Source organism: Zosterops lateralis, assembly GCF_965231275.1.
Source record: "Zosterops lateralis genome assembly, chromosome: 10".
In the NCBI taxonomy this organism is placed as follows: Eukaryota; Metazoa; Chordata; class Aves; order Passeriformes; family Zosteropidae; genus Zosterops; species Zosterops lateralis.
Window position 1 is genome coordinate 8,853,271 of NC_139770.1, and position 21,362 is coordinate 8,874,632.

At 61.2% G+C, this 21,362-nt stretch overlaps 3 protein-coding genes across 8 annotated transcripts; 2 read left to right on the top strand and 1 right to left on the bottom strand.

Moving 5' to 3' along the window:
- Window positions 1-100: 100 nt before the first annotated feature.
- PSMD2 (proteasome 26S subunit ubiquitin receptor, non-ATPase 2) lies at window positions 101-7,326 on the bottom strand (the record flags this gene model as incomplete). Its single annotated transcript, XM_083868335.1, has 21 exons — window positions 101-325; window positions 407-525; window positions 613-739; window positions 905-999; window positions 1,096-1,264; window positions 1,395-1,478; window positions 1,697-1,842; window positions 1,930-2,031; window positions 2,127-2,289; window positions 2,628-2,715; window positions 2,795-2,922; window positions 3,308-3,414; window positions 3,578-3,724; window positions 3,967-4,027; window positions 4,217-4,361; window positions 4,622-4,780; window positions 4,884-5,108; window positions 5,474-5,595; window positions 5,843-6,007; window positions 6,385-6,441; window positions 7,192-7,326. 21 exons carry the CDS (start codon window positions 7,324-7,326, stop codon window positions 143-145), a joined length of 2,727 nt encoding a protein of 908 aa, XP_083724461.1. The 3' UTR covers window positions 101-142.
- Window positions 7,327-9,033: 1,707 nt separating this feature from the next.
- On the top strand, window positions 9,034-17,116 carry ECE2 (endothelin converting enzyme 2; the record flags this gene model as incomplete). 2 transcript variants are annotated; one of them, XM_083869021.1, is made up of 19 exons in its annotated part: window positions 9,034-9,075; window positions 10,714-10,803; window positions 11,179-11,323; window positions 11,512-11,727; window positions 11,802-11,926; window positions 12,069-12,215; window positions 12,292-12,357; window positions 12,530-12,718; window positions 13,105-13,247; window positions 13,362-13,476; window positions 13,723-13,833; window positions 14,016-14,114; window positions 14,200-14,277; window positions 14,459-14,562; window positions 14,858-14,968; window positions 15,273-15,340; window positions 15,996-16,186; window positions 16,268-16,363; window positions 16,477-17,116. In XM_083869021.1, the coding sequence occupies 19 exons, from the start codon at window positions 9,034-9,036 to the stop codon at window positions 16,651-16,653; spliced, it is 2,313 nt and encodes a 770-aa protein (XP_083725147.1). In that variant the 3' UTR covers window positions 16,654-17,116. The 2 variants fall into 2 exon arrangements, with proteins under 2 accessions (XP_083725147.1, XP_083725148.1); XM_083869022.1 differs by having other exon boundaries at window positions 10,717-10,803.
- A 669-nt stretch (window positions 17,117-17,785) lies between these two features.
- On the top strand, window positions 17,786-21,128 carry LOC310913555 (mitochondrial ubiquitin ligase activator of nfkb 1-A-like). Of its 5 annotated transcripts, none has more exons than XM_083869069.1 (6): window positions 17,914-18,033; window positions 18,257-18,393; window positions 18,621-18,708; window positions 18,786-18,906; window positions 19,663-19,747; window positions 19,970-21,128. In XM_083869069.1, exons 1-6 carry the CDS (start codon window positions 17,991-17,993, stop codon window positions 20,354-20,356), a joined length of 861 nt encoding a protein of 286 aa, XP_083725195.1. In that variant the 5' UTR covers window positions 17,914-17,990; the 3' UTR covers window positions 20,357-21,128. The 5 variants fall into 5 exon arrangements, with proteins under 5 accessions (XP_083725193.1, XP_083725195.1, XP_083725196.1 ...); XM_083869070.1 differs by having other exon boundaries at window positions 19,982-21,128; XM_083869067.1 differs by lacking the exon at window positions 17,914-18,033 and adding an exon at window positions 17,786-17,808 and having other exon boundaries at window positions 18,271-18,393; window positions 19,663-21,128.
- The last annotated feature ends 234 nt before the right edge of the window (window positions 21,129-21,362 follow it).

Genomic DNA, 21,362 nt, shown 5'->3' on the forward strand with positions numbered 1-21,362 from the left:
CAGTCCACATTCCCAGTGCAAGGATAGGATGGCAGCACTAGTCCCCGCATAGTTTATTTCCTTGACTTTCAGTAATAAAAACAAACTAGGTTTTTTCCCTCTCCTCCCAAACCACCTACCCACCCCCCAGCTTCCCCTTGGCTCAAACGTCGTAGTTGGGGTTTTTGCGTAGGATAACAAATCCCTCCAGGATAGGTGTCACAGGCACGTGCTCCTCTGTGGCCAGTTCTGCCCGCTCTCCATGTGCCAGCAGCACTGGTGTTGTGTGAGTCTGGAAGCCAGTGATGGTTTTGGGCTTGCCTGCCTGGCCCACCACATCCACAGCCTGTGAGAGAAGAATGAGGTCAATGCCAGGGACACAGAGGGACACCAGCACACCCCCTCCCCAGCCCTGGCTGCCCCTTACCTGTCCTACCCGAACCGACACAGGCAGAGGCCGCAGCTCCTCATCGAAGGTGACCAGCATGCGGGGCTGCATGGCAGCAACAAGGCCGTAGAGAATGTAGTGGGACTTGCCCAGGATAACTGGAGGGGAGACACAAGTAAAGGAGCTGAGCAATGCCCATGCTGCAGGGCAGAGAGGACTGGGGGGACAGAGCCCACACTACTCACTGTTGCGCACATCCAGGAAGGACACGAGGACAGTCAGAAGCCCAGCCACAGCCACCTGGCTCATGAGCTGACGATCACTGTGGTATGGGCACAGGGTGAGTGTTCCCTTGCCCAGATGAGTCAGGCCCTGGTGTAGCAGAGAAAACACATGAAAGAGCGATGGAGTAACCTGGGACTCCCAGCCCTGTCCTCAGGAGGGTGACACCCCCAGGACACCACTCTCCTCCCACATCCAGGGCAGGGACCCCAAACTTCCCCTTCCGCACACAAGCAGTGAGCACAGTATCATCACCTGGGCCAACCGCACCATGAAGAGGTTGTTGGGGTCCTTGGCGTGGTACTGGGCCAGTTGCCGCAGCATTGCTGCCAGCCGGGCATTGTTGGTACCTGGGGACAAGGAGGTGCAGGCAGAGTAGTGTACCAGGCACAGATCTCCCACCTTCCCCCCAGATAAATCCCAAACCAGGCTGTCCCCAGGCTTACCACTGCCCACCATGCCCATGGCAAAGATGGAGTTGTATGAGACCTCAGGGTCAGCGTCATGGGAGAACTTGCTGAGGGTGTCAAGGATGTTGAGCCGGGGATTGGAGACTGAGATAAGAGCCAGGGCCAGGGGCACAGCACGGCGGAGGGTGGGCTCCCCGTACCGTAGCTGCACAGGGGGGAGGTGGGTGTTAGATGCAGATCACTAAGCACAGCAAGGTCTACTAAGAAGTGAGGCAATACCCAGTTCCTACTCTTAGGTCCCTTCCCAGCTCTGTGCTGTTCCCGTGGTCACTCACCAGGTGGCCGAACGTGCGCAGGCCCATCTCCGCACCAATCTCCTCGCCCATGGCGATGAGCGCGATCCCCAACACCGCTACGCCCTGCGGGGACACAGGCACTGAGGGCCAGGCAGGGAGCACCCAGCTCAACACCCAAGTTCTTAACCCTCTGTGCCCATTCCAAGCCTAGGAGGACAGGGTGAGCAGGGGATCCTGCTGGGAGCTGTCTTCCCTCTGCTCTGACACCACAAGGACCTTAGAGACCCCTCCAAAGCCAGGTCCTGCTCCAGGAACACAGATCCCAGCCCACATTTCCCCACCTGGTGAGCACCCATGTCAGCTGAGCTCTCTTTCTTCTCCTTCTCTTTCTTGTCCTTTTTGTCCTTGTCCTCCTCTTTCTCCTTGGAGTCAAAATGCTCACTGCAGATGTGCAGGAGCTGTTGCACCTTCAAGACATTCCCTGAGCCTAGGAATAAAGTGGAGGACCAGGATCAGCAAGCAGAAGACCCTGGGCCTGCTCCTGCCTCGCCCCACCTTGACCAGCCTGACTCACCTGCATAAGCACAGATATCCACCAGTGTGTTGGCGAAGCTGCGGAATGGCTCTGACACCACCTCCAGCGCTGCCAAGATGGCCTCAATTGCTTCTCCCTTCCCTGTGAAGGAAAGCACAGTGGTTAAAGGACAATGCTGGATGGATGCTCTCACCCTGTCTCCCAACTCATGAACCACTGGCATTGCCCAACCTTACCCAAGTGGTTCAAGCCCAGGCCAAGTGGCAGCCACCGGGCATACGTGTCCTTCAGTTCTGTCTCTGATTTCTCCATGATGGTCTGGAGGATAGTCGAGGTGACATCCCCATTGCAAGAGCCCACTGATATCATCCCACAGGCCAGGGCAGTCACACCAGCCACCTAGTGATGGGGGAAGGAGTCATGTCATACACAGGGACAGCTCAGAGTAAGCTGGCCTACAGTACTAGGTACGCTTGGTCTCCACTTCCTATGAAAATCTGGGCTATTGGGAGAGCTGATGGTTTCCCACTCTCCTAAATCTGCTGCAATTCTATTGTGGCAGCAGCTCAGATAAGAAAAATAGGGCCATGTTCTTCTGGCACAGCACAGTGCTGAGCAGGGACACATAGCCTTCTCTTTGAGCTCAAGCTGGCTGCAGGACAGCCTGTATTCCCAGGAGCTGTGGGGCACTGGATGAGGAAGCAGGAATCACAGGCAAACCCTGCCTCACTCCCTACCTCCATGCTGGACTTGGAGTCTCCCATCACAGGCAGCAGCAAGGTCAGGACATCCTCACGGTTGGAGCCCGCGTACGCCAGTCCCAACCTGCAGAGGGTCCAGAGGAGTGTAAGGGAGGAGCTCCACCACCCTGTGCAGCACGGGGAGACTGTGGCCAGGCCCTTACCCAAAAATGGCTCCAATCCTCATGGTGTTGCTGTTGTGGAGGACATAGTCAGACAGCAGGGCCAGAGCAGGGTCACACTCATTTTTCACCCCTGAGTTGACGATACCACAGGCCAGGAGGGCTCCAGACTGCAAGGCAGAAGCACCATCATACACTAGCCACCAACACACAAAGCTCCCAGCCAGCCAGTGACTGATGTCACCTCACACATCACACACACACCCAGGATGGGCCAGTTGGTACCAAGTGGGCAACACCACTCTGGATCAAGCTGAGCAATCCAAAGCTCATAGCTCCCTGACAAGGGGAGCCTCCAAGGTGCTTCAGGCAGTCCCCAAGTGATCCACACCTTGCTGTGAGCTGCTTGAAAGCCTGGGCCACAGGGCATGCAACCTCCTCTGTGCAGCTGAGCTGCACAGGGGACCAAAGCAAGGACCATTCTCCAGCCAGCTGCACACCCAGCTCACAGCAGGACTGTCCCACACAGACACTGAGCTAGGATCTGTCACTGACCTTGATGTAATCCTCTGAGGAGTACAGGTACTTGTCGATCTGTGTGAGTCCCCCGTCCACGTCCCACAGCAGGATTGTGCCCAGCGAGGCTGCAGCACTCAGCATCCCTGTGGTTCCAGGCAAAGGACCCACATCAGGCCTGAACTGATGTGCCCTGCCTGAGGCTTGTGGTAGCCAGGGACATAGGCCAGCTCAGCGACCCTTTCCCCAAAAGGGTGGCTAACCCCAAGCCTAGAGGCACCTCCAGCCCTGCCCAGCTGGCTAACTCACCATGGTCCTTGTTCTTGTACAACCATTTATTGCCATCATCTGTCAGCAGTTTGTCCTGTCCAAAGGCAGCATTCACAAAGCCATTCACAAAGGAGGAAGCTAAATTCATCCGGGCTGAGTCCACTTGGGAACCACTTCCCCCAAACCCTACGGAACAACAACAGGGTAAGAAAAGCAGCAACAGAAGCCCTGCCAGCCCACACCATAGGGGAATGAGGACCTGTCCCACCACCAGCAGGAAAGAGAAGCCCAAATCCACAGGTCAGAGACCATGGGCAGGCCATCTGCCCACCTCAGATACATTCTGACCACACAGGCTCAAAGGTGCTTGGCAGCCTCAAGAATTCCACACAGGTAGGGACAATAAAAGCCACAACACAAGCCCTTACGGTTGTTTTCCAGATGTGTTTTGTAAATATCGTCTGGCACTTTAGGCTCCATGATGTCCAGCTGCAAAGACAAGGGAGAAGTGGGTTACCTCCTGGCCAGCACATCCTGCAATGGCAACCTCTCCAGGAGGTGTCTGGCCCAGATCACAGAGATGACAGATTTCTTCTCAAATCTTGCCACAGAGCCTGGCAGCCAGGGCAGCCACAGCTGGAGGTAACCCAGGGTGCTTTTCCCAGCTGGGACACTCACCTCTCTGGCTAAGGCCAAGAAATTGCTGTTGAGCTGGACATTGGACATGATCTCTGTTAAGTCCTCATACTCCTCCACATCCTCATTCAGCTCCAGGAAGACCCCATGGCGGCCCAGCATAAAAGCCATCTGCTTCTGGACAACTCTGTGCAGAGGGGAGGTGTTTCCTGAGTGCCCAGAGCCCACCAAGCCCCAGCACAAACACAAGTTCACCAAGCAGTGAGCCAACCTACCCTGCCCAGGGCATACAGACATGACCCCCTGCTGCCCACTATCATTTTAGGGACAAGAGTTTCAATACAAATACCCACACACCTCTAGCAGGGGCAGATGCAACCATCTCTGCCCAGATGGGGAGCCTTGCCCCACCAGGATGTGCAGAGGGCAGGGAACATCTCTGCTTACACATCTTTGCAGGAAGTGAAGATGTCCTCCACCAGCTCCACATCATTGAGCATCAGTGCCAGGCGCAGGGCTTCAGGGTAGCGATTGAATTTGCGGAAGATGCCCAGGGCACAGCGCAAGAGAGCCGAGTTCTCGGGCTCCGGGACATAGCTTACGCAGCTTTAAGGAGGAGACAGACATGAGGGTGACAACCAGATCAGGCAACCTTGGCCCAACAGGGCTCAGGTCCCGTCCAGCACCTCAGCCTGCCAAGCCCCCTCACCTGGTCAGGTAGAGGCACACTTTGGAGTAGGCGTTGTCATCAATGTACTTCTCCAGCATGTCCATCTGCTCTATCTCCATGAGCAGGTCACAGGCCTCATGCTCTGCATTGTGGGCCATGTTGTAGGGGACGATCTCCTTGACCAGGGTGAGGAGTGTGTCCCTCTGAGCCTTGTCAGCTTCATCAATCTCTTGCCACTCCTTGGCCACCTCTCCTGCCAAGTGCCTGCAGGAACAAAGGGGCATCACCACTACAAAAAACAGTTTCACTGAGCCATGAGAACGAGAGCAGCTGCTCCCAGTTAGCCAGGGCTGTGTGCCCTAGAGGTTCTGCATTCTGCAGAGCTTATGGGGGACAAGCCCAGAGAAAGAGCAGAGGTAAGACCAGAGATTTAAGAGGCCACAGCAGCAAGACCTCTGCAGCTAGAAAATCACTGTGAATAGAGCATGAAGTGATAAATGTGCAGGTGTGATAGGGGCAACTGAACACATGACCAGCTAGTTAAGACACAATCCAGACAGGCCAAAGCACTCCAGGAAATTCCCCTGAGCCCTCATCCTTCCCCAAGCTCTAGCTCCACTCAGGCTTACCTGACGTATTCATGCCCCCAAGATGCCAGCTCCTCCTGGGAGCCCACCAGCCGGTACTTCAGACACTCACGCTCCCCACTCATGGTCATGGCCAGGACAGAAATGATGTCTGCTGCAAAGCGCTGCAGAAAGAGTGCAGAGCTCTAGACACAGGCCAGGCACAGGGAACCAGGGGCAGCCAGGGACACAACACCCTTCCTGTGCCCACAAACCATGACAGGTGGCAAAGGTACCATCCTGACAAGTTCTAATCCTCTGGAGCAAGTCACAGAGACTGCTGTTAGATCCCAGGGTCCAGAGGGCTCTGCAATTGCCTGCCCCACCACTGTACCCTGAGTCACATGGGATGGTGGGGCCAAGAGTTTCTACCTTGTTCTCTCCCGGAGCCATGTTCTCATAGATCTCCTTCAGTTTTCCATAATGGGGCCGTAGGAACTTGAGGGGCTTGGGAACGGAGGTCATGGAGGTGGTGGAAGAGCGGATCTGCCTCCGCAGCTCCTCCAGGGCTGGGCGGTAAAGTGACGTGTCTTTCTCCTGCAGAGGGAAGCTGCCTGTCAGGGACCAAGGGCTGGGTCCTGAGCCACCACCTCACCAGCCCTCCCCAAACACAGCCATGGCTCTCAGCAGAATGGCTCCCCACCCTGGGCTGCCTCCTTCAGCCCAAGAGGTGGAGAAGGAGGGCACAGCAAGGCAGAAAGCCTCTCTCACACCAAAGGACACAGAGGTCCCTCTGGCACAGGTCAGAGAGGCAGCAAGGCTGGGGGACAGATCACACCAGACAAGCAGGGATCTCACCCCATTCAAGGTAAAATCCCCCCTTCTTCACTGCACTAGAAACAGCCATAAGCAAGAGACAGACTGAGTCAAATCCTGGCCAGGACTCCTTGCTGAGGGGCACAGCACAGACTTACCCCCAGGCGTTCCACCAGCATCTCCAGCTCATCCTGCAACTGCTTGTCCTCCTCAGACTGCCCAAATGCACAGGAGAAAGCAGAGTTAAGGATTCAGAGCACAGTAAGTCTCAGTGTGACAGAGGCAGGGGTGTCACCCCAAGCCACAGGGGCACCAGGACAAAGTGATGCACTTATTGCTCAAGCACCATCCTGTCCCAGTCCTGCCAGGGTGGAGCAAAGATCACATTACTGGGGATACCCTCCCAAAGAAATTCCCGAGGTGTGAGATGCACCTCCCCCATTACTCTGTGCTGTATGAAAAGAACCCCAAAGAGAGGGGCACGTCAGATCACAGCCCAGCGGGGGGAACGCCCGACTGACTGCAGCCCCTTCACCCCACAGGCTGTGTCGCCCATCCCACGGGGACAGCCAGAGCCAAGGTGACCCCCGTGCTGGGCAAACCGGGGACCGCCCCACGGCACCCACTGCCACACACACCCTGGTTACACCGCGGCTTCCCTCACCAACACTCCTCTGAGACCCCCGAGCCCCCCGCCCAGAAACAGGAACCCTCAATGGCGTCAGGCGGGCACCCCAGGGCGTCCCGGGCCCCGCCGAAGGGAACCCCCCGCGCCGCTGCCGTCACACGCCCCCGCCGGAGGGAGTCCCCGGAGGGATGCTGGCCGCCCCCGTGACGTGGGATGACGTCCCGTTCCCGGAGGGATCCGGCCAGCCCCGTGACGCGGGATGACGTCCTGCCCCGCCGGTGACGCGGGCCCGAATGGGCCGTGACTCAGCTGCGGCCCACGGCGCGGCGGCACTCACCAGCTCCTGCTCTTTCTCGGGCCCGGCGGGCGGATCCCGGCGGTCCCGGCCCCAAGGCGGCGTGGGCTTCTCGTCGCCGCCCGCCCCGGGGCCGCCCTGCACCCGGCTCTGCCCGCCGCCGCCGCCCGCGTCCATGTTTGCCCGGCCGTGCTTCCGCCGACTGCGCATGCGCAGCGCCGTGACGGCACCGCCGCGCGCCGGGGGCGGGGCCAGGGGCGGGGCGACCGCACGTGCGGGGCATCGGCACCGGCACTGAGACACCGACACTGACACCGGCACCGGCACCGAGACATTGACAGTGACACCGGCACCGGCACTGAAACCGGTACCTGAGACACCGACACTGACAGTGACACCGGCACTGAGACCGGCACCGACATTGACACTGACAATCACACCGGTACCGGCACTGAAACCGGCACCGACACCGATACTGAAACCGGTACCGACATTGACACTGACCCCGGCACTGACACCGATATTGGCACGGACACTGACATGGCACCGACACGGACGCGGCCCCGGCACGGGCACCAGCACTGTTCTGACCCAGGTACCGGCACTGACACACCGGTATTGACACCGACACTGGCACCGACAGCGGCACCGGCACGGCGCTGACACCGGCAGCGGCTCTGGCATTTGGAGCCCCGGGGCTGCACCACCCCGGCACGGGTAACGCTGCCACCCGAGCTGGGCTGGTGGAGCAGCACTGCTGGCAGGCTTGCCGTGGGCCCCAATGTCACAGACACCCGTGGGCACCCTGGTGCCGCACCGCTGTGTTCACACACTCTCCCCCGTGCCGTGTCCCCGGCTCCACAGTCTGGGCAGGTGGCGCTGCCCCGCCCCGTCCCGCCCGGCCCCCCGGGCAGCCCTTTGACCCCCTGTGCAGCAGCACCCCGGGCATCGAGCGGGTGACCCGCGGTGGCGCCTTGTCCCGGACAGGCGGTCACACAGGGCTGGGAGCTATCGAGGCAAGGTGTGACACTGTGCACAGCCACGGCCTTCTCCTGGCTCACCCCCAAGGCTCTGAGCACGGCTGTGCACCCCGGGTGTGCCGTGTGCTGTGGCACGGGCCTACGGGTAACACCGGGGCGCCGTCCCTTAGGCACTGGGGGTGCGGTGTCAGTGCGGTGTGTGCATCCCCCTGCGCGGGTGCTGCACTGGGGCCGTGCCCGGTACCGGAGCAGGGCGTTCTGCTGCGGCTGCACCATCACCGGCCTCTCCCGGCGCCAGTGGCCGGTACCGAGCGGCGCCGCTGTGCCCTCTGTGTGCTCACGACAGGAGCCGCTCCTTGTGTCCCCCTGCGCGCGTGTGCCGGTGCCCACTGCGGGCGGCCGGGTGTGAGCCCCAATTCTGCTGCCCGTGCCGGTGTGGGCGCCGGTCCCAGTGCCGGTGCCGGTGCGGGAGGCTGCGGGCGCCTTTACGGCTCTCCGGGGGTGCGGGCGGCGGTGCCGGGCAGACACCGGTGCCGGTGCGGAGCTCCTCCCGTGCGTACGGCGGTCACCTTGGTGGGGGGACCGGGCCGAGCGGAGCTGAGCGGCGCGGCCGGGCTGGGCACCGGGGTCCCCGCTTCAGCCCCTCCCGGGCCACCGGCCCCCGTCGCCCCCGCCCCGTGCCCGCGGTCCGCGCGCCGCCGGTCTCAGCCCCTGAGGCTCCATCCCTCCGGCGCGACCGCATCTCCGCCCGGCCCCGTCCCTGCCCGGCCCCGGTGCCGGTCTCGGCGGCAGCGCGGCGCCCGGTGCGGGCCATGGCGGCGGCGGAGGCAGGCGGCGCTGCGGCGGCGGCGGGGGCCCGGCGCGGCCCGGGCGGGGAGCGGAGCTAGGCGGGAGGCGGCCCGGGATGGCCAGGATGAACGTGGCCCTACAGGAGCTTGGACACGCCGTGAGTGCCCGGGGCAGCGGCGCGGCGGGGAGGGGGGCAGGAGGAGAGGGGGACAGGAGGGGGTCGGGGCACAGGAGAGCCCGGGGGCTGGAGAACTCAAGGATCTGGAAGGGCTGCGGGGGCTTCGGGAACTGGAGGGAGGGAGGGTGGGTGGGCGGGGGGGGGGGGACTGGTGGATTACGGGGGGTGGTGAGAGCCTATGGGATGCAGGGGCTGTGTGGTGCGGGGGCTAAGGCAGCTGAGTGGCTAGAGGGTCCCTGTCCCCCCTGATGGAGGAAGAAGGACCCTCTACCTTCTCCAAACCCCTGCCTGGGGTTGGACAGTGGGAACTGGGGTGGCTCGGATATAGCCTAACAAACCCCACTCCACTGAGGCATGAAATGTGCAGTAATGCTGCTCATAGGGTGACCCCCAAGACAGCACCTCTGGAGGGGGCAGGGGTCCTGTCCCCAGGGGTCTCAGCCCTACAGAGGGGGTAGAAGGAGCCCCAGAAATAGGCTCCTGCCTTGAGGATGCCACAGAACATGCTGGAGAGGGGGTGCTGGCTATTGCCCAGAATGAGGACCACCCAGGAGGGGAACGGACCATGTTGAGGGGAGCTGGGGTGGTGGGGGGGCCAGGCTGGCCAAGCTCCTACAGGATGCCGAGCAATCCCTCCTGACGCCATTATCTTCCAGGAGCCCGACTCAGTGGGGGGCTCCTGCCAACTGCTGCCAATCCCAGTCTCTTGCTGCAGCCCTTGGCGATGCCCCCTCTCCATCCCAGCAGTGTGGCAGTACGCAGAGCTGGGCATGAGGCACTCTCTTTGCTTTCCCCCCTGTCCATCATCCTTCCCACGCCAGCTCCTTCCTGGCCCACAATGCCAGCCCTGCAGGCTGGGCACTCACTTTAGTCTGCAGCACAGACTGGAGGGTGAGCTGCAACCCACCCAGGCATTAACTGAAGCCTAAGGTTAGCTCACAACCAGTGGCATTGCTGATTCTCTTTCACCAAAACCTCCAGTATTTTCTTCTAGCTTATCCCCCCACCTCCAGTGCTGCTGGCTCTACTCCACTACTTCCCTTTTGGCTGAGTCCTCAGCAGCCCTCATGGCTGGATCTGTGGAAGCTGCCTTGCGAGGATAGGAGTAAGGGGGACCCTGCCCTGCTGCCTGGTACACAATGCAGTGCCCCTTCTCCCCTTGCACACTCTGTCCTGCATCTTGGTCACCCCCAGAGCCAGGATGGGGCCAGAAGCACTTCCAGATGTTTCAGACCGGTGCACATCTGCATGGAAAGTTCCAGTCAGGGGAGGAGGGGTGAGACAGCAGTACTAGGAAACCGTTGCTTGGTGACGGGGACCGTGTCTCCGTGGCGATGTGTCACCTGTCAGCAGGGCTGATGCCATGGCTATGCAGAGAGATGCTCCGGTGACGGCCCCCAAGCCCCTCATTAGCAGCTCTCCCCGTGCTCTGCAGGACCACACAGGGCTGGGGCCAACCTCCGGGGGAGGCCCAGGCACTGAGGGGGTCAGGGGCTGCCTCAGCCCCACTGTGTGCTAACTGAGCAGGCACTGGGCCCTGCCATAGGCGGCAGAGGGTGTGGCAGGGCGGGGAACAGCTACCCCCACGCCCCTGTCCCAGCCCGCTCCCTCCCGTAGCAGATGCCCAACTACAAGCGTGCCACGCTGCAGGATGAGGAGGGGCCGGAGCCGGCGGGGGATGGCAGCGCCTCTCCCGACAGCGTGGAGGTGAGGTCTGCCCCAGCTCCTCCATCCTCCCCCTCTCCATCCTCTCTAGCCCCCGTCCTCACCCTCTAGGGCCTGCCTGCAACCAAGTGGGCAGTGGGAGCAGGGTTGGGAGTCAAGCCAAACCTGGCTGTCCCCAGGGATGTGCTGGGAGTCAGCCAAAATGCGGCACAGAGTGTGCCTGGATGATCGTCCTTTCTTGTGGCTTGATGGGGGCTGCCAGCACCCACCACTGGCTTGCCAGGGCTGCTGGGGAGGGATGCCCTGGTCCCCACCTCCTCATGCAGCCACGCCAGTCACTGGGGACCGGCGGGGAGGGCGGGGGGGCAGTGTTGTTCGGCCTCCCATGGTGCGATGGCAGGTCCTGCTCCTGCCCAGGTGGGGTTTCGGAAGGGGCCGGGGACGCTGCTGAGCCGCCTGGCCTCGCGCAGCCAGCTGGAGCTGGTGCTCTGCGCCGTCGCCGTCTCCCTGGCCCTGCTGCTCAGCGTTGCTGTCATCACCCTGGCCATTCAGTACCGCAGAGGTAGGGAGACTTGGCAGTGGAGTCCCCACACCCGGGAGGACACGGGAGGATGAGGAGTGATGGGTCAGCCCAGGGTGCCTGCTCCAGGTGCTCTGCCCATCCTGGGGTACAGGCAGGGCTTGGCCCTGCTCCGTGCCTCAGTTTCCCCCAGTACACCCGCCCAGCCCCAGGCATGCCTTCCCTGCCAGATCCCTCTCACAGCACGTGCCTGACGGATGCCTGTGTCCGGGTGGCCAGCAAGATCCTGGAGGCCCTGGATACAGAGATGGACCCATGCCAGGACTTCTACCAGTACTCATGTGGGGGCTGGATTAAGAGGAACCCGCTGCCCAATGGGCGCTCCAAGTGGAGTACCTTCAACAGCATCTGGGACCAGAATCAGGCCATCATGAAGCATCTCCTAGGTGGGCACCAAGGGGTCACAGACACTGAGGGGGTGACCCCTGTGTCACTGGGGCTGACCCACAGCCTCCCGCAGAAAATGCCACCTTCAACTCCAGCAGCGAGGCAGAGCGGAAGACACAGCGATACTACCTGTCCTGCCTCAAGGAGCAGAGGATAGAGGAGCTGGGCTCCCAGCCCCTTATGGAGCTCATTGACAAGGTGGGCAGACACCCACACGTGAGCCGAGCTGTCAGGGCTCAGCCCAGCACACCTACTTAACTCTTCACATAACCGGGGGGGGGAGTAGACCTCGGGGATACACCCCATCCCTCCTTGAGGTGCCCGGTCTGTCTGCTGGCAGATTGGGGGATGGAACATCACGGGCTCCTGGAACCAAACCAGCTTCATGGAGGTACTCAAGAGTGTGTCAGGCACATACCGGGCAACCCCCTTCTTCACAGTGTATGTGGGTGCAGACTCCAAGAGCTCCAACAGCAACATCATCCAGGTTGGCACTTTGGCCCCCAGGGGTGGCAGGCACTGGGGCACACCAGAATGTCTATGCTGCCCCTCTCTCCCCACAGGTGGACCAGTCAGGGCTTTTCCTCCCATCCCGGGATTACTATCTGAACAAGACTGCCAACGAGAGGGTGAGGCTGGGAGCTGGACATGCTGCCAACAGCAATCAGGGAAAACCTATGGCAATGGGGTGGGAGCAGAACTGGGATCCACGTGGCATCTCCATCCTGCCTGTTGGCTGCCCACTCCAGGGAGGTGGGATGAGTTGTTGTTGGCACTGAGGCAGGGCCTGGGGCTCCACAGGTTCTGGCAGCATACTTGGACTACATGGTGGAGCTGGGCACACTGCTGGGGGGCACCCCGGAGCCCACCCGCCTCCAGATGCAGCAGGTGCTGGACTTTGAAACCCAGCTGGCCAACATCACCGTGCCCCAGGCTGAACGGCGAGATGACGAGAAGATCTACCACAAGATGAGCATCGCCGAGCTGCAGGTGGGCATGGCCCAGAGCAGTCTGGGGAGACCCTTCCAGGACATAAGGGGAGTTGTCCAGAGGGCACCGAGGGGTCTGTGCCCATTGCTGTCCTCACTCTGGGACACCCTGGGCAGCCCCATCTGCTGTGGGGCATGCACTGGGTGTTGAAGAGTAATGCCCATCCCCCCGGTTGTTACCACACCTCGTATTGTGGGGTCCAGGGGTCCCCTTGTCCTACAGCATTAAGAGAACCAGGAGGGGTGCAGAGAAGGATCTGGAGTGGTGAGGGACTTTGGGTCCTTCCCAGAAAACACAGTTCCTAACCCAGGAGATCCCATCCTTGCTGAGCAGGATGCAGCAGAGCCATGCCAAGCCCTGGTGCCACATTCCTGTGTCCCCTCCAGCTGCTGGCCCCTGCCGTTGACTGGCTGGATTACCTGTCCTATGCCCTGGCCCCACTGGAGCTGACAGACACGGAGCCTGTGGTGGTGTATGGGGACACCTACCTCCAGCAGGTCTCTGACCTCATCAATGACACTGACAGGAGGTGAGGCTCCTTCATATCCCTGCTGTGGCCCCCATGGCAGGGGCACATTTTGGGCTCATCAGTGTCTTGAAGTCATAGACTGTGGTGAGCTGCAGCATCTCTCTGCCCCTGCAGCATCCTGAACAACTACCTGATCTGGAACCTGGTACAGAAGACGGCCTCCAGCCTGGACCAGCGCTTCGAGACAGCCCAGGAGAGGCTGCTGGAGACACTCTATGGCACCAGGAAGGTAACAGAGGACTCTGGGATCAGACCCCTCTGCCCTCAGCCTGGAAGCAGTCAGGACCTCCTTTGCCCTTCAGATGCCCTTGGGATGCCCTAAGACCTGAATGCTTCAGTGGGAACCCAGGGATTATCTTTTGGAATGGGGCTTTTGCTGCTCCCCTCTGATGAGGAGTCAGAACCAGGCTGGGTGAAGGCAGGGGAGCAGAGGAGTGGGCTGAGGGTCTCACAGATGTTCATCTCACTCCCATAGTCCTGCACGCCCCGCTGGCAAACCTGCATCTCCAACACAGATGACACACTGGGCTTTGCGCTGGGCTCCCTCTTCGTCAAAGCCACCTTTGACCGGGACAGCAAGGCCATTGTGAGAATACTTCTGTCCTCATCCCCTCCCCATCACCATCCCAATTCCACCCAAGCCCCAGGGCTGGAAGGCAGGGAGCTGGGAAATGGGACCCCCAGCCCCAGGGAGGTTGTACCCTGTCCACCCCGTCCCCACCAAGGTATTGTGGGGGGCAGGGGGCCTTCATTCCCTCTCCTCCCCAGGCTGAGGAGATGATCAGTGAGATCCGTGCAGCCTTCGAGTTGTCCCTGGACCAGCTGGACTGGATGGATGAGAAGACCAGGCAGGCTGCAAAGGAGAAGGTGACCCCAGAGAGGGAAGTGGATGGGAAACCTCACCCTATCCATATAAGCCCCCCAACTCACTGCTGGGGCCTCTCCCATGCAGGCAGATGCCATCTATGACATGATTGGCTTCCCTGACTTCATTCTGGACAACAAGGAGCTGGACGATGTCTATGATGGGGTAGGGAGCACCCAGCTTGTGGGGAGAGGCTTGGTCATGCCAAGCTCTGGGGGGCCCCATGGCAGAGCAATGTCCCTATTTGGGATGTTATGCAAAGCCACCCCAGCACTGAGTTCATCCTGGCCAGAGTGTGAGGAGCCACCCTAGTGGTCCTGTTCTCATCCCTCCTCTTTCTCACCAGTACGAGGTTTCTGAGGACTCCTTCTTCCAAAACATGCTCAACTTCTACAACTTCTCTGCCAAAGTGATGGCCGACCAGCTCCGGAAACCCCCCAACCGTGACCAGTAAGGGGTGGGCTCAGGGGGGAGGGGGGGAGGATGTGATCCTGGGTGCCTGGATGGCAACTGCTTCATGGGGAGGAGGTCACCCTCACGGGGTAGCACAGCACTGTAGGTCACCTGTGGTGGCACAGGTCACCTGTGGTAGCTGTAGCTTATCCCCAGGTAAGGACCTTGGTAACAGAATGGGGGCAAAAGTGTCAACCTTGGGCAGGGCCCTGTGGTGGGCAATGGCACAGGACGGTGCTGGGGTGAGAGGGGCACACCCCTGTCTGTCCCCTGTCCCACCTCCCTGCCCCAGGTGGAGCATGACCCCACAGACTGTCAATGCCTATTACTTGCCCACCAAGAATGGGATCGTCTTTCCTGCTGGGATCCTCCAGGCTCCCTTCTACGCCCGCAACCACCCCAAGTGAGTTTGGCATGGGGGACACCTCCTGGAGGCATGGGTTGGATCAGGGTCAGGATGCCACAGAGCACCCCCACAGTGACAAATAAAACCCCTGAAGGGCTTGAGTGTCCCTCAAGGCTTTACATCCTGCAGTCAAGACAGCCTGAGTCCCCTTAGGGCCACCAGTGTCCCCAAAAGGAGTGATTTCCAGATGGATCCCAGCTGGAGCAGTGTTTCATTGGGTGCCAAGACAAAGATGGGGTGGGCTTCAACAGCATCATTAACACATCCTGTACTTACCTGCCTCTTTCTCATGGCCCCACAGAGCCCTTAATTTTGGTGGCATCGGCGTGGTGATGGGGCATGAGCTGACCCATGCATTTGATGACCAAGGTGAGAGCCTACAGGCAGTGTTGGCCCCAACCCCTGTCACCTTCCTGTCCTCCCCACCCCCAGCCCCAGCCCTTGGCATGGGGAAGAGGTGCCCTGGGTGCACAGGGGTCTTGCTTTGCCATCCATTGCATCATGTGTGCTCGTCCTCCCCTGGCCACCCCCTTCTATCGTCCTGTCTCCCCAGGTGACACCTGCTGATACCTCCCCCCGGCTTCTCTGTGCAGCTTTCGCTCCATCTGCTTGGTGAGGACACACTGTCTGCAGCCCCAGCCCCCTTCTCATCCTCCTCCCTCCAGGGCATGGGATGGGCCCCTCTCCTATCCACTCTGCTTTGCACCTTCACCACAGCCCCGGTGCTGACATGGGATCATTGAGGGAATTGGGGGTCAGAGATCTGGGCTGGGATAGTGAGAATGCACTAGGGGATGCCTGGGGACCCAAGTGCATGGCTGAGCCCCAGGCAGAGCCTGCCCAGAGCAGGGGCTGTGGGACACCTTCCCACCTTGGGCGTGGACCCAAGGTACCAGGGCCCCCTGGCATCCCCCGGTGCCCATTCCCCCACCACACCCATTCTGCTTTGGGAACCCCTGCAGCAGAGAGGCTGCAGGGGGATGGCTTCCCCTGGTCCCACCCCAACCCACGGCTCGGTCTGCAGGACGGGAGTACGACAAGGAGGGAAACCTGCGGCCATGGTGGCAGAACTCCTCCCTGGAGGCCTTCAAGAACCGGACGGCGTGCATGACGGAGCAGTACGGCCGCTACACCGTCCACAGCGAGAAGGTCAATGGGCGGCAGACACTGGGCGAGAACATCGCTGACAACGGCGGGCTCAAGGCAGCCTACAACGTGAGTGCTGCCATCCGCAGGGGACACGGATTTCCGTGCCCGCCTGTCCCCTCCCGGAGCTTCAGGCCAGCTCTCCCGCAGGCTTACAAGTCCTGGCTGCAGAAGAACGGGGAGGAGAAGCGCCTGCCAGCCCTGGGGCTCACCAACCATCAGCTCTTCTTCGTGGGATTTGCGCAGGTAGGACGGAGAGAGATGATGGGCTTCCCGTCCCTCCCCGGCTCCCCGGAGCCACCCTACAGCTCCCCATCCCGCACCCATCCTCATCCCTGAGGATGCTCCCGCTCCGTCAGGTCTGGTGCTCCGTCCGGACGCCCGAGAGCTCCCACGAAGGGCTGGTCACCGACCCCCACAGCCCCGACAAGTACCGTGTTATCGGCACCCTCAGCAACTCCCGAGACTTTGTCGAACACTTCGGCTGCCCCCTGGGCTCCCCCATGAACCCCGGCAAGCACTGTGAGGTGTGGTAGGGACGGGGAGGGCGCTGGGGACAGAGGGGACGATGCTCTGCTGTGCCCCCCCTCCCCAGACCTCAGTGTCTGCCGGAGCTGGCCACGGGCAGAGAGAGCAGTCCCCCTGCTGTGCTCACACCGCACACCCCAGCTCTGCACCCTCCCCGGCACACACGGCCCCGCACCAGGCACCCACCGCAGCCCCACCCACAGCCTGGGGCTGGAAACGGCCGGCAGAGAGGCTGTAGCACCCCCAAAACGCAGCTCTGCCCCCCAACCCCGATGTGCTTGAGTCGGGCACAGCTCAGTGTCCCCTGCGCTGCGTCCCCCCCTGAGGAGGGCAGGCCAGAGGGGTCCCAGGGGAAGCACTAGAGCCAAGATCCCCCCGCTCCTGCCCCCCAAACCTGCCGGAGATGGAGGCTGGGGGCTCCGCGCTTCCCTCGTCCCCTCCCACCCCAGCTTGGCTTCCCCATCCACCTCTGCTGGGACCGGCGGGCGGCAGCGGGGACTCTGGTGCCTTCAGCTGTGGGTGGCTGTCGCCGAGTTTATTTAACGATTAAACGCAGTTTCCACTTAGTCCAGCAGCTCCGAGTCCTTGGCGGGGCCGGGGCGGGGGGAGAGGTGGGATCCGGACCGCTGGGGACGCGTGAGAGGTGAGACATCCCGAGGGAGGGGGGCAGAGGGGGATGAGATGTCCGGATGGACATTCCCTGAGTGAGGGAAGCAGAGCTGTGGGGAAGAACACAGCAAGGCCGGTGGGGACGAGTCAGAGCCACAGGAGTCCCCGCTAAATCCCAGCCAGGGAGTCCCGCTGCCTTCAATGCGGGTGATCACAGCCTCTCCCGAGCCTCCACTCCGAGCTCCCAGGCCCGCCCCGGCCGGTCCCGTCCCGCACAGCGCGGCCCCGGCCCCAGCCCGGAGTCTCCCGAACCCGCCGGTACCGGGACCCCGCGGGACCCCTGGGCAAGGGACAGAGGCGCTCGCAAAGGCTGCTGGGAGTCGTGGTTCTGCCTGCGGACGACGCAGGGCATGACAGGAGCTGTAGTTCAGCGTGAGGGATGCTGGGAAGGGTAGTTCAGTCACGGCAGGCCCGCCGCCTCATCGCGAGGGCTGGACTACATTTCCCAAAAGGAAGCGCGGTAGGGCCAGGGTCCGGGCCTGGGCGCCTCGGGGGTACGGGGGCATCGGGGCCAGGCGCGGCGGTGGGGCCGGGCCGGGACCGAGCCGGGGGCTGGGCCGGGACTGATCGAGGGGCTGGACCTGGGTGGGAGCCTGGGCCAGGCCCCGGGCTGGGCCACGGGTGCTGGGCCTCGGCCCGATCCCGGGTGCGGGACTGGGCCCCGGCTGGGCCCGGGATGAAGGGTCGAGCCGGATGCCGGACACCTGTGGGTCCTGGAGGTGAATTGCCACCGCTGGGGCTGTGGGCAGGCTGGGCCCTGGGGCGGCAAAGCTTGGGGACAGGGGAGGAGGAGCGTCCCTGCCTTGGGGTCAGGGGCAATGAGACAGCGCCGCCTTGGGGACAGGGATCCAGGGACAGCCCTGCCTTCAGAACAGGGGCAGTGGGATATCCCCGTCATGGGTGACACGGTCCTGTTCCCCAGACAACATGCTCACCTTGCAGGCGTTTCGCCCCAGCCTGGCACCATGGACAAACCCATCACTCCGGGGGAGCTGCTGTGTCTGGGCTCCAGCCTCGCCTTCTCTGGCCTCTTCTACTACCTGTACAGGAGGAAAGCCAGAGTCGTGACACGCATACAGGTAGCCCTGTCTCTCAGATGCTCTTTCCTGCCCATACTCCCTTCCACACTGCCCTCCACACTCTGATATGGGTGCACACACTGCTGCCTGCAGCCTGCTCCATCTTCTGGTGACTTCATGACACGCAGAACTGAGGCCAGATCCTGCCAGAGATCTCCACAGAGCCATTCTTGCCCTACTCACTGCCTGTCCCTGCCCATACTCACACTCAGTCCATGCTCTTCCAGGAGGCCCCAAAGCTCCAGGTCGATGACAATTTGCCAATCCTGGTGTCTGCAGCCGCGGGGAGGTGCCTGCCTTATGTTGCCCTGGAAGGTAAGGACACCCTGTGGCTCTGCACAGAGGACAAGGGCCAGGATCTCTTCTGGCCCTGACACATCCCTTGTCCTTAGGCATAGTTCTGCCAGCGAAGGCTGCACTGACCAGCCACTACCATGAGGGGCTGCAGGGCGTGATCCAGAAGCTGCTGCTGAAGGAGCATCGGCTGGTCTGGAACAGCTTGGCCCGAAGCTGGTGAGTGATGGGAAGGGACTGTAGGAGAGGGCTTGCAGCAGTGAGTCCCTCATCATCTGGGGCCACGTGAGAGGCACAAAATAACTTGGTTAAAGACTTCAGTCCCTATGCTTAGCTCAGTACCAAGAGTTCAGAGCTTCTCTGTGTTGTGGCCAGCAGGAAAAGTGCAGTGATCATCCCCTTGTACTCCGCCCTGGTGAGGCCACACCTCAAGTCTTGTGTCCAGTTCTGGGTCCCTCAACTCAGGAAGGCCATTGAGCTGCTGGAGCAAGTCCAGAGAAGGGCAGCAGAGCTGGTGAAGGGCTGGAGCATGTGTCTGATGAGGAGCAGCTGAGGAAGCTTGGGATGTTTAGCCTGGCAGAGATTCTGGGGTGGCCTTATTGGTCTCTACAACCCCCTGAAAGGAGGTTGTAGCCACCTGGGGATTGTCCTCTTCTCCCAGGCAACCAATGACAAGACAAGAGGAAATGGCCTCAAGCTGTGCCAGGGGAGGTTTGGGTTAGAGATTAGGAAGAACTTGCTCGAATATAGGATGATTAGACATTGGAATGAGGTGTCCAGGGAGCAGAGGCTCCATCACCAGGAAGGCGGTGGAGTTGACATCCTTGGAGGTGTTTAAGGAAAGACTGGACATGGCATTTAGTGCCATGGTCTAGTTGATAGGCTGATATTCAATCCTAGGTTGAACATGATCATCTCAGAAGTTAACCTAACTGATTCTGTGATTCCCCACACCCCAACCCTCTCCACTTGCAGGAGTGAGAGCGAGCGGGTGCTCTCAGAGCAGATCTACACCGTCCCCTTCCTGCTGGCCTCACCAGCCCCTGAGGCAGTGACACAGGTGAGTGTGGACAGCCCGCTCCAAGCCGTCTGCCTGCCCCTGGAGATGGTGTACGAGCGGTTCCAGCAGCCAACCCACGGCTTCCGCGACCTGCTGGGCCAGTACCTGATCGGGGAGAAGCCCAAGGGCATCCTGGAGACGGAGGAGATGCTGCGGGTGGGGGCTGGGCTGACGGGCATCGGGGAGCTGTCCCTGCAACCCGACGGCTCCCTGCACCTCCAGCCACCGGCCCAGGGAGGCGAGTTTTTCCTGTGCCTGGGGGACTGGCAAACGGTGGTGTCGGAGCTGGAGTCGGCCAGCGGGCTCTGGAAGGGGGCAGCGTTGCTGTGTGCGGCCGCGGGGCTGGCCGTCCTCCTGCACGTCCTGTGCCGCGCCTACCGCCGCTCCCGCGCCAAGCAGCAACAGGACAAGGAGCCGGATGGGGAGGAGGCCGGGGACCGAGCGTCCGAGGAGTGCTGCGTGGTCTGCCTGTGTCGGCCCCGCGAATGTGTCCTCCTGGGCTGCGGCCACATCTGCTGCTGCTTCCACTGCTTCCAAGCCTTGCCCACCCGTGTCTGCCCCATCTGCCGGGGTCCCATTGACCGCGTGGTGCCCCTCTACCAGGCCTGAGAGCGCCTGGGGATGCCCAGGGAGGGGCAGTGTGAATTGGGCCAAGCCTGGAGCCCGCAGAAATCTCAGCTGTCTCCTCATGTGCAGCTGTGCAATCCCTTTTGGGAGGGAGGGGTCTTGGTGTGTCTTTCAATGTGTTTTGGGGAGGGGAGCAGTTACAGCCTCCTCATTCTCTTTTTGTCTGCTAGAAAGACCCCTCTAAACATGAAGGTTTGAGGAAAATCAACAAAATGCCTGAGCTGAGGAGCTGAGACCCCAACCCCACACTGGGGCACTACTGTGGCTGCCAGCTATTGGACTTGTGTCTCTTTCTGAGCCATGACCCCCCAGAAGCCATGCAGGATTTCTCCCTTGTGTTTTTCTCCGGTGTGTGGATTTAGGGGGAGGATCAGGAGGGCAAGACCAGGGCTGGTGGGACACAGCAGGCACAGTGGAGTGGCAGAAATCCAAAGCCCCCTGACTCACTGTAGTGATATACCTTGGTGCCACCTTTGTCCTGCCACCCCAATCCATGTGCCTACAGCCACTGCCCAGACAACACTGGGGACACCCAGGGGCTGGTAGTGATGACTTCCTTTGCCAGCGGCTCTATCACCAGGGTGGGGGCTATGTCTCTCTGTCACTCTCTGCAGAGAGAACAGTTTTAGGGTGCCACAGAGCCTGCCCTTGTGTCTAGCCCCACTACACCCAGCTTTCCTGCTCACCTCCTGGACAGGACCGGGTGTGGGAATGACTTGCAGTGGTGTGTGGAGTGATAAAGCCAAGGAGCCGAGCTTGGCCTCACCTCTTCCTTTGCGCCGTTAAGTTGGGGGCTGGGTGGGTGCTGGGAGCCAAGGCTCTCCCCTTGGAGGGGTGGGCACCACTGCCTCCCCTCCTTCCTCATCCAAGGAGCTGGCCCAGGTTCACAATGGAGCCCAGGTGCATCTCCTCCAGATGCAGCCCTGGATGGGGGTGGCAGGACACACAGGACCGTTGCCAAGGTGATTGTGCTCCTCGGGTCTCCATG

Excerpts from the sequence above, each read along its gene's own strand:
- LOC310913555 (XM_083869066.1), top strand. The coding sequence starts at position 17,991 with ATGAAGGGTCGAGCCGGATGCCGGACACCTGTGGGTCCTGGAG. Across the intron at positions 18,034-18,256 it reads GACACCTGTGGGTCCTGGAG|GCGTTTCGCCCCAGCCTGGC; the intron begins GTGAATTGCCAC and ends CTCACCTTGCAG. Across the intron at positions 18,709-18,785 it reads GCCTTATGTTGCCCTGGAAG|GCATAGTTCTGCCAGCGAAG; the intron begins GTAAGGACACCC and ends CCTTGTCCTTAG.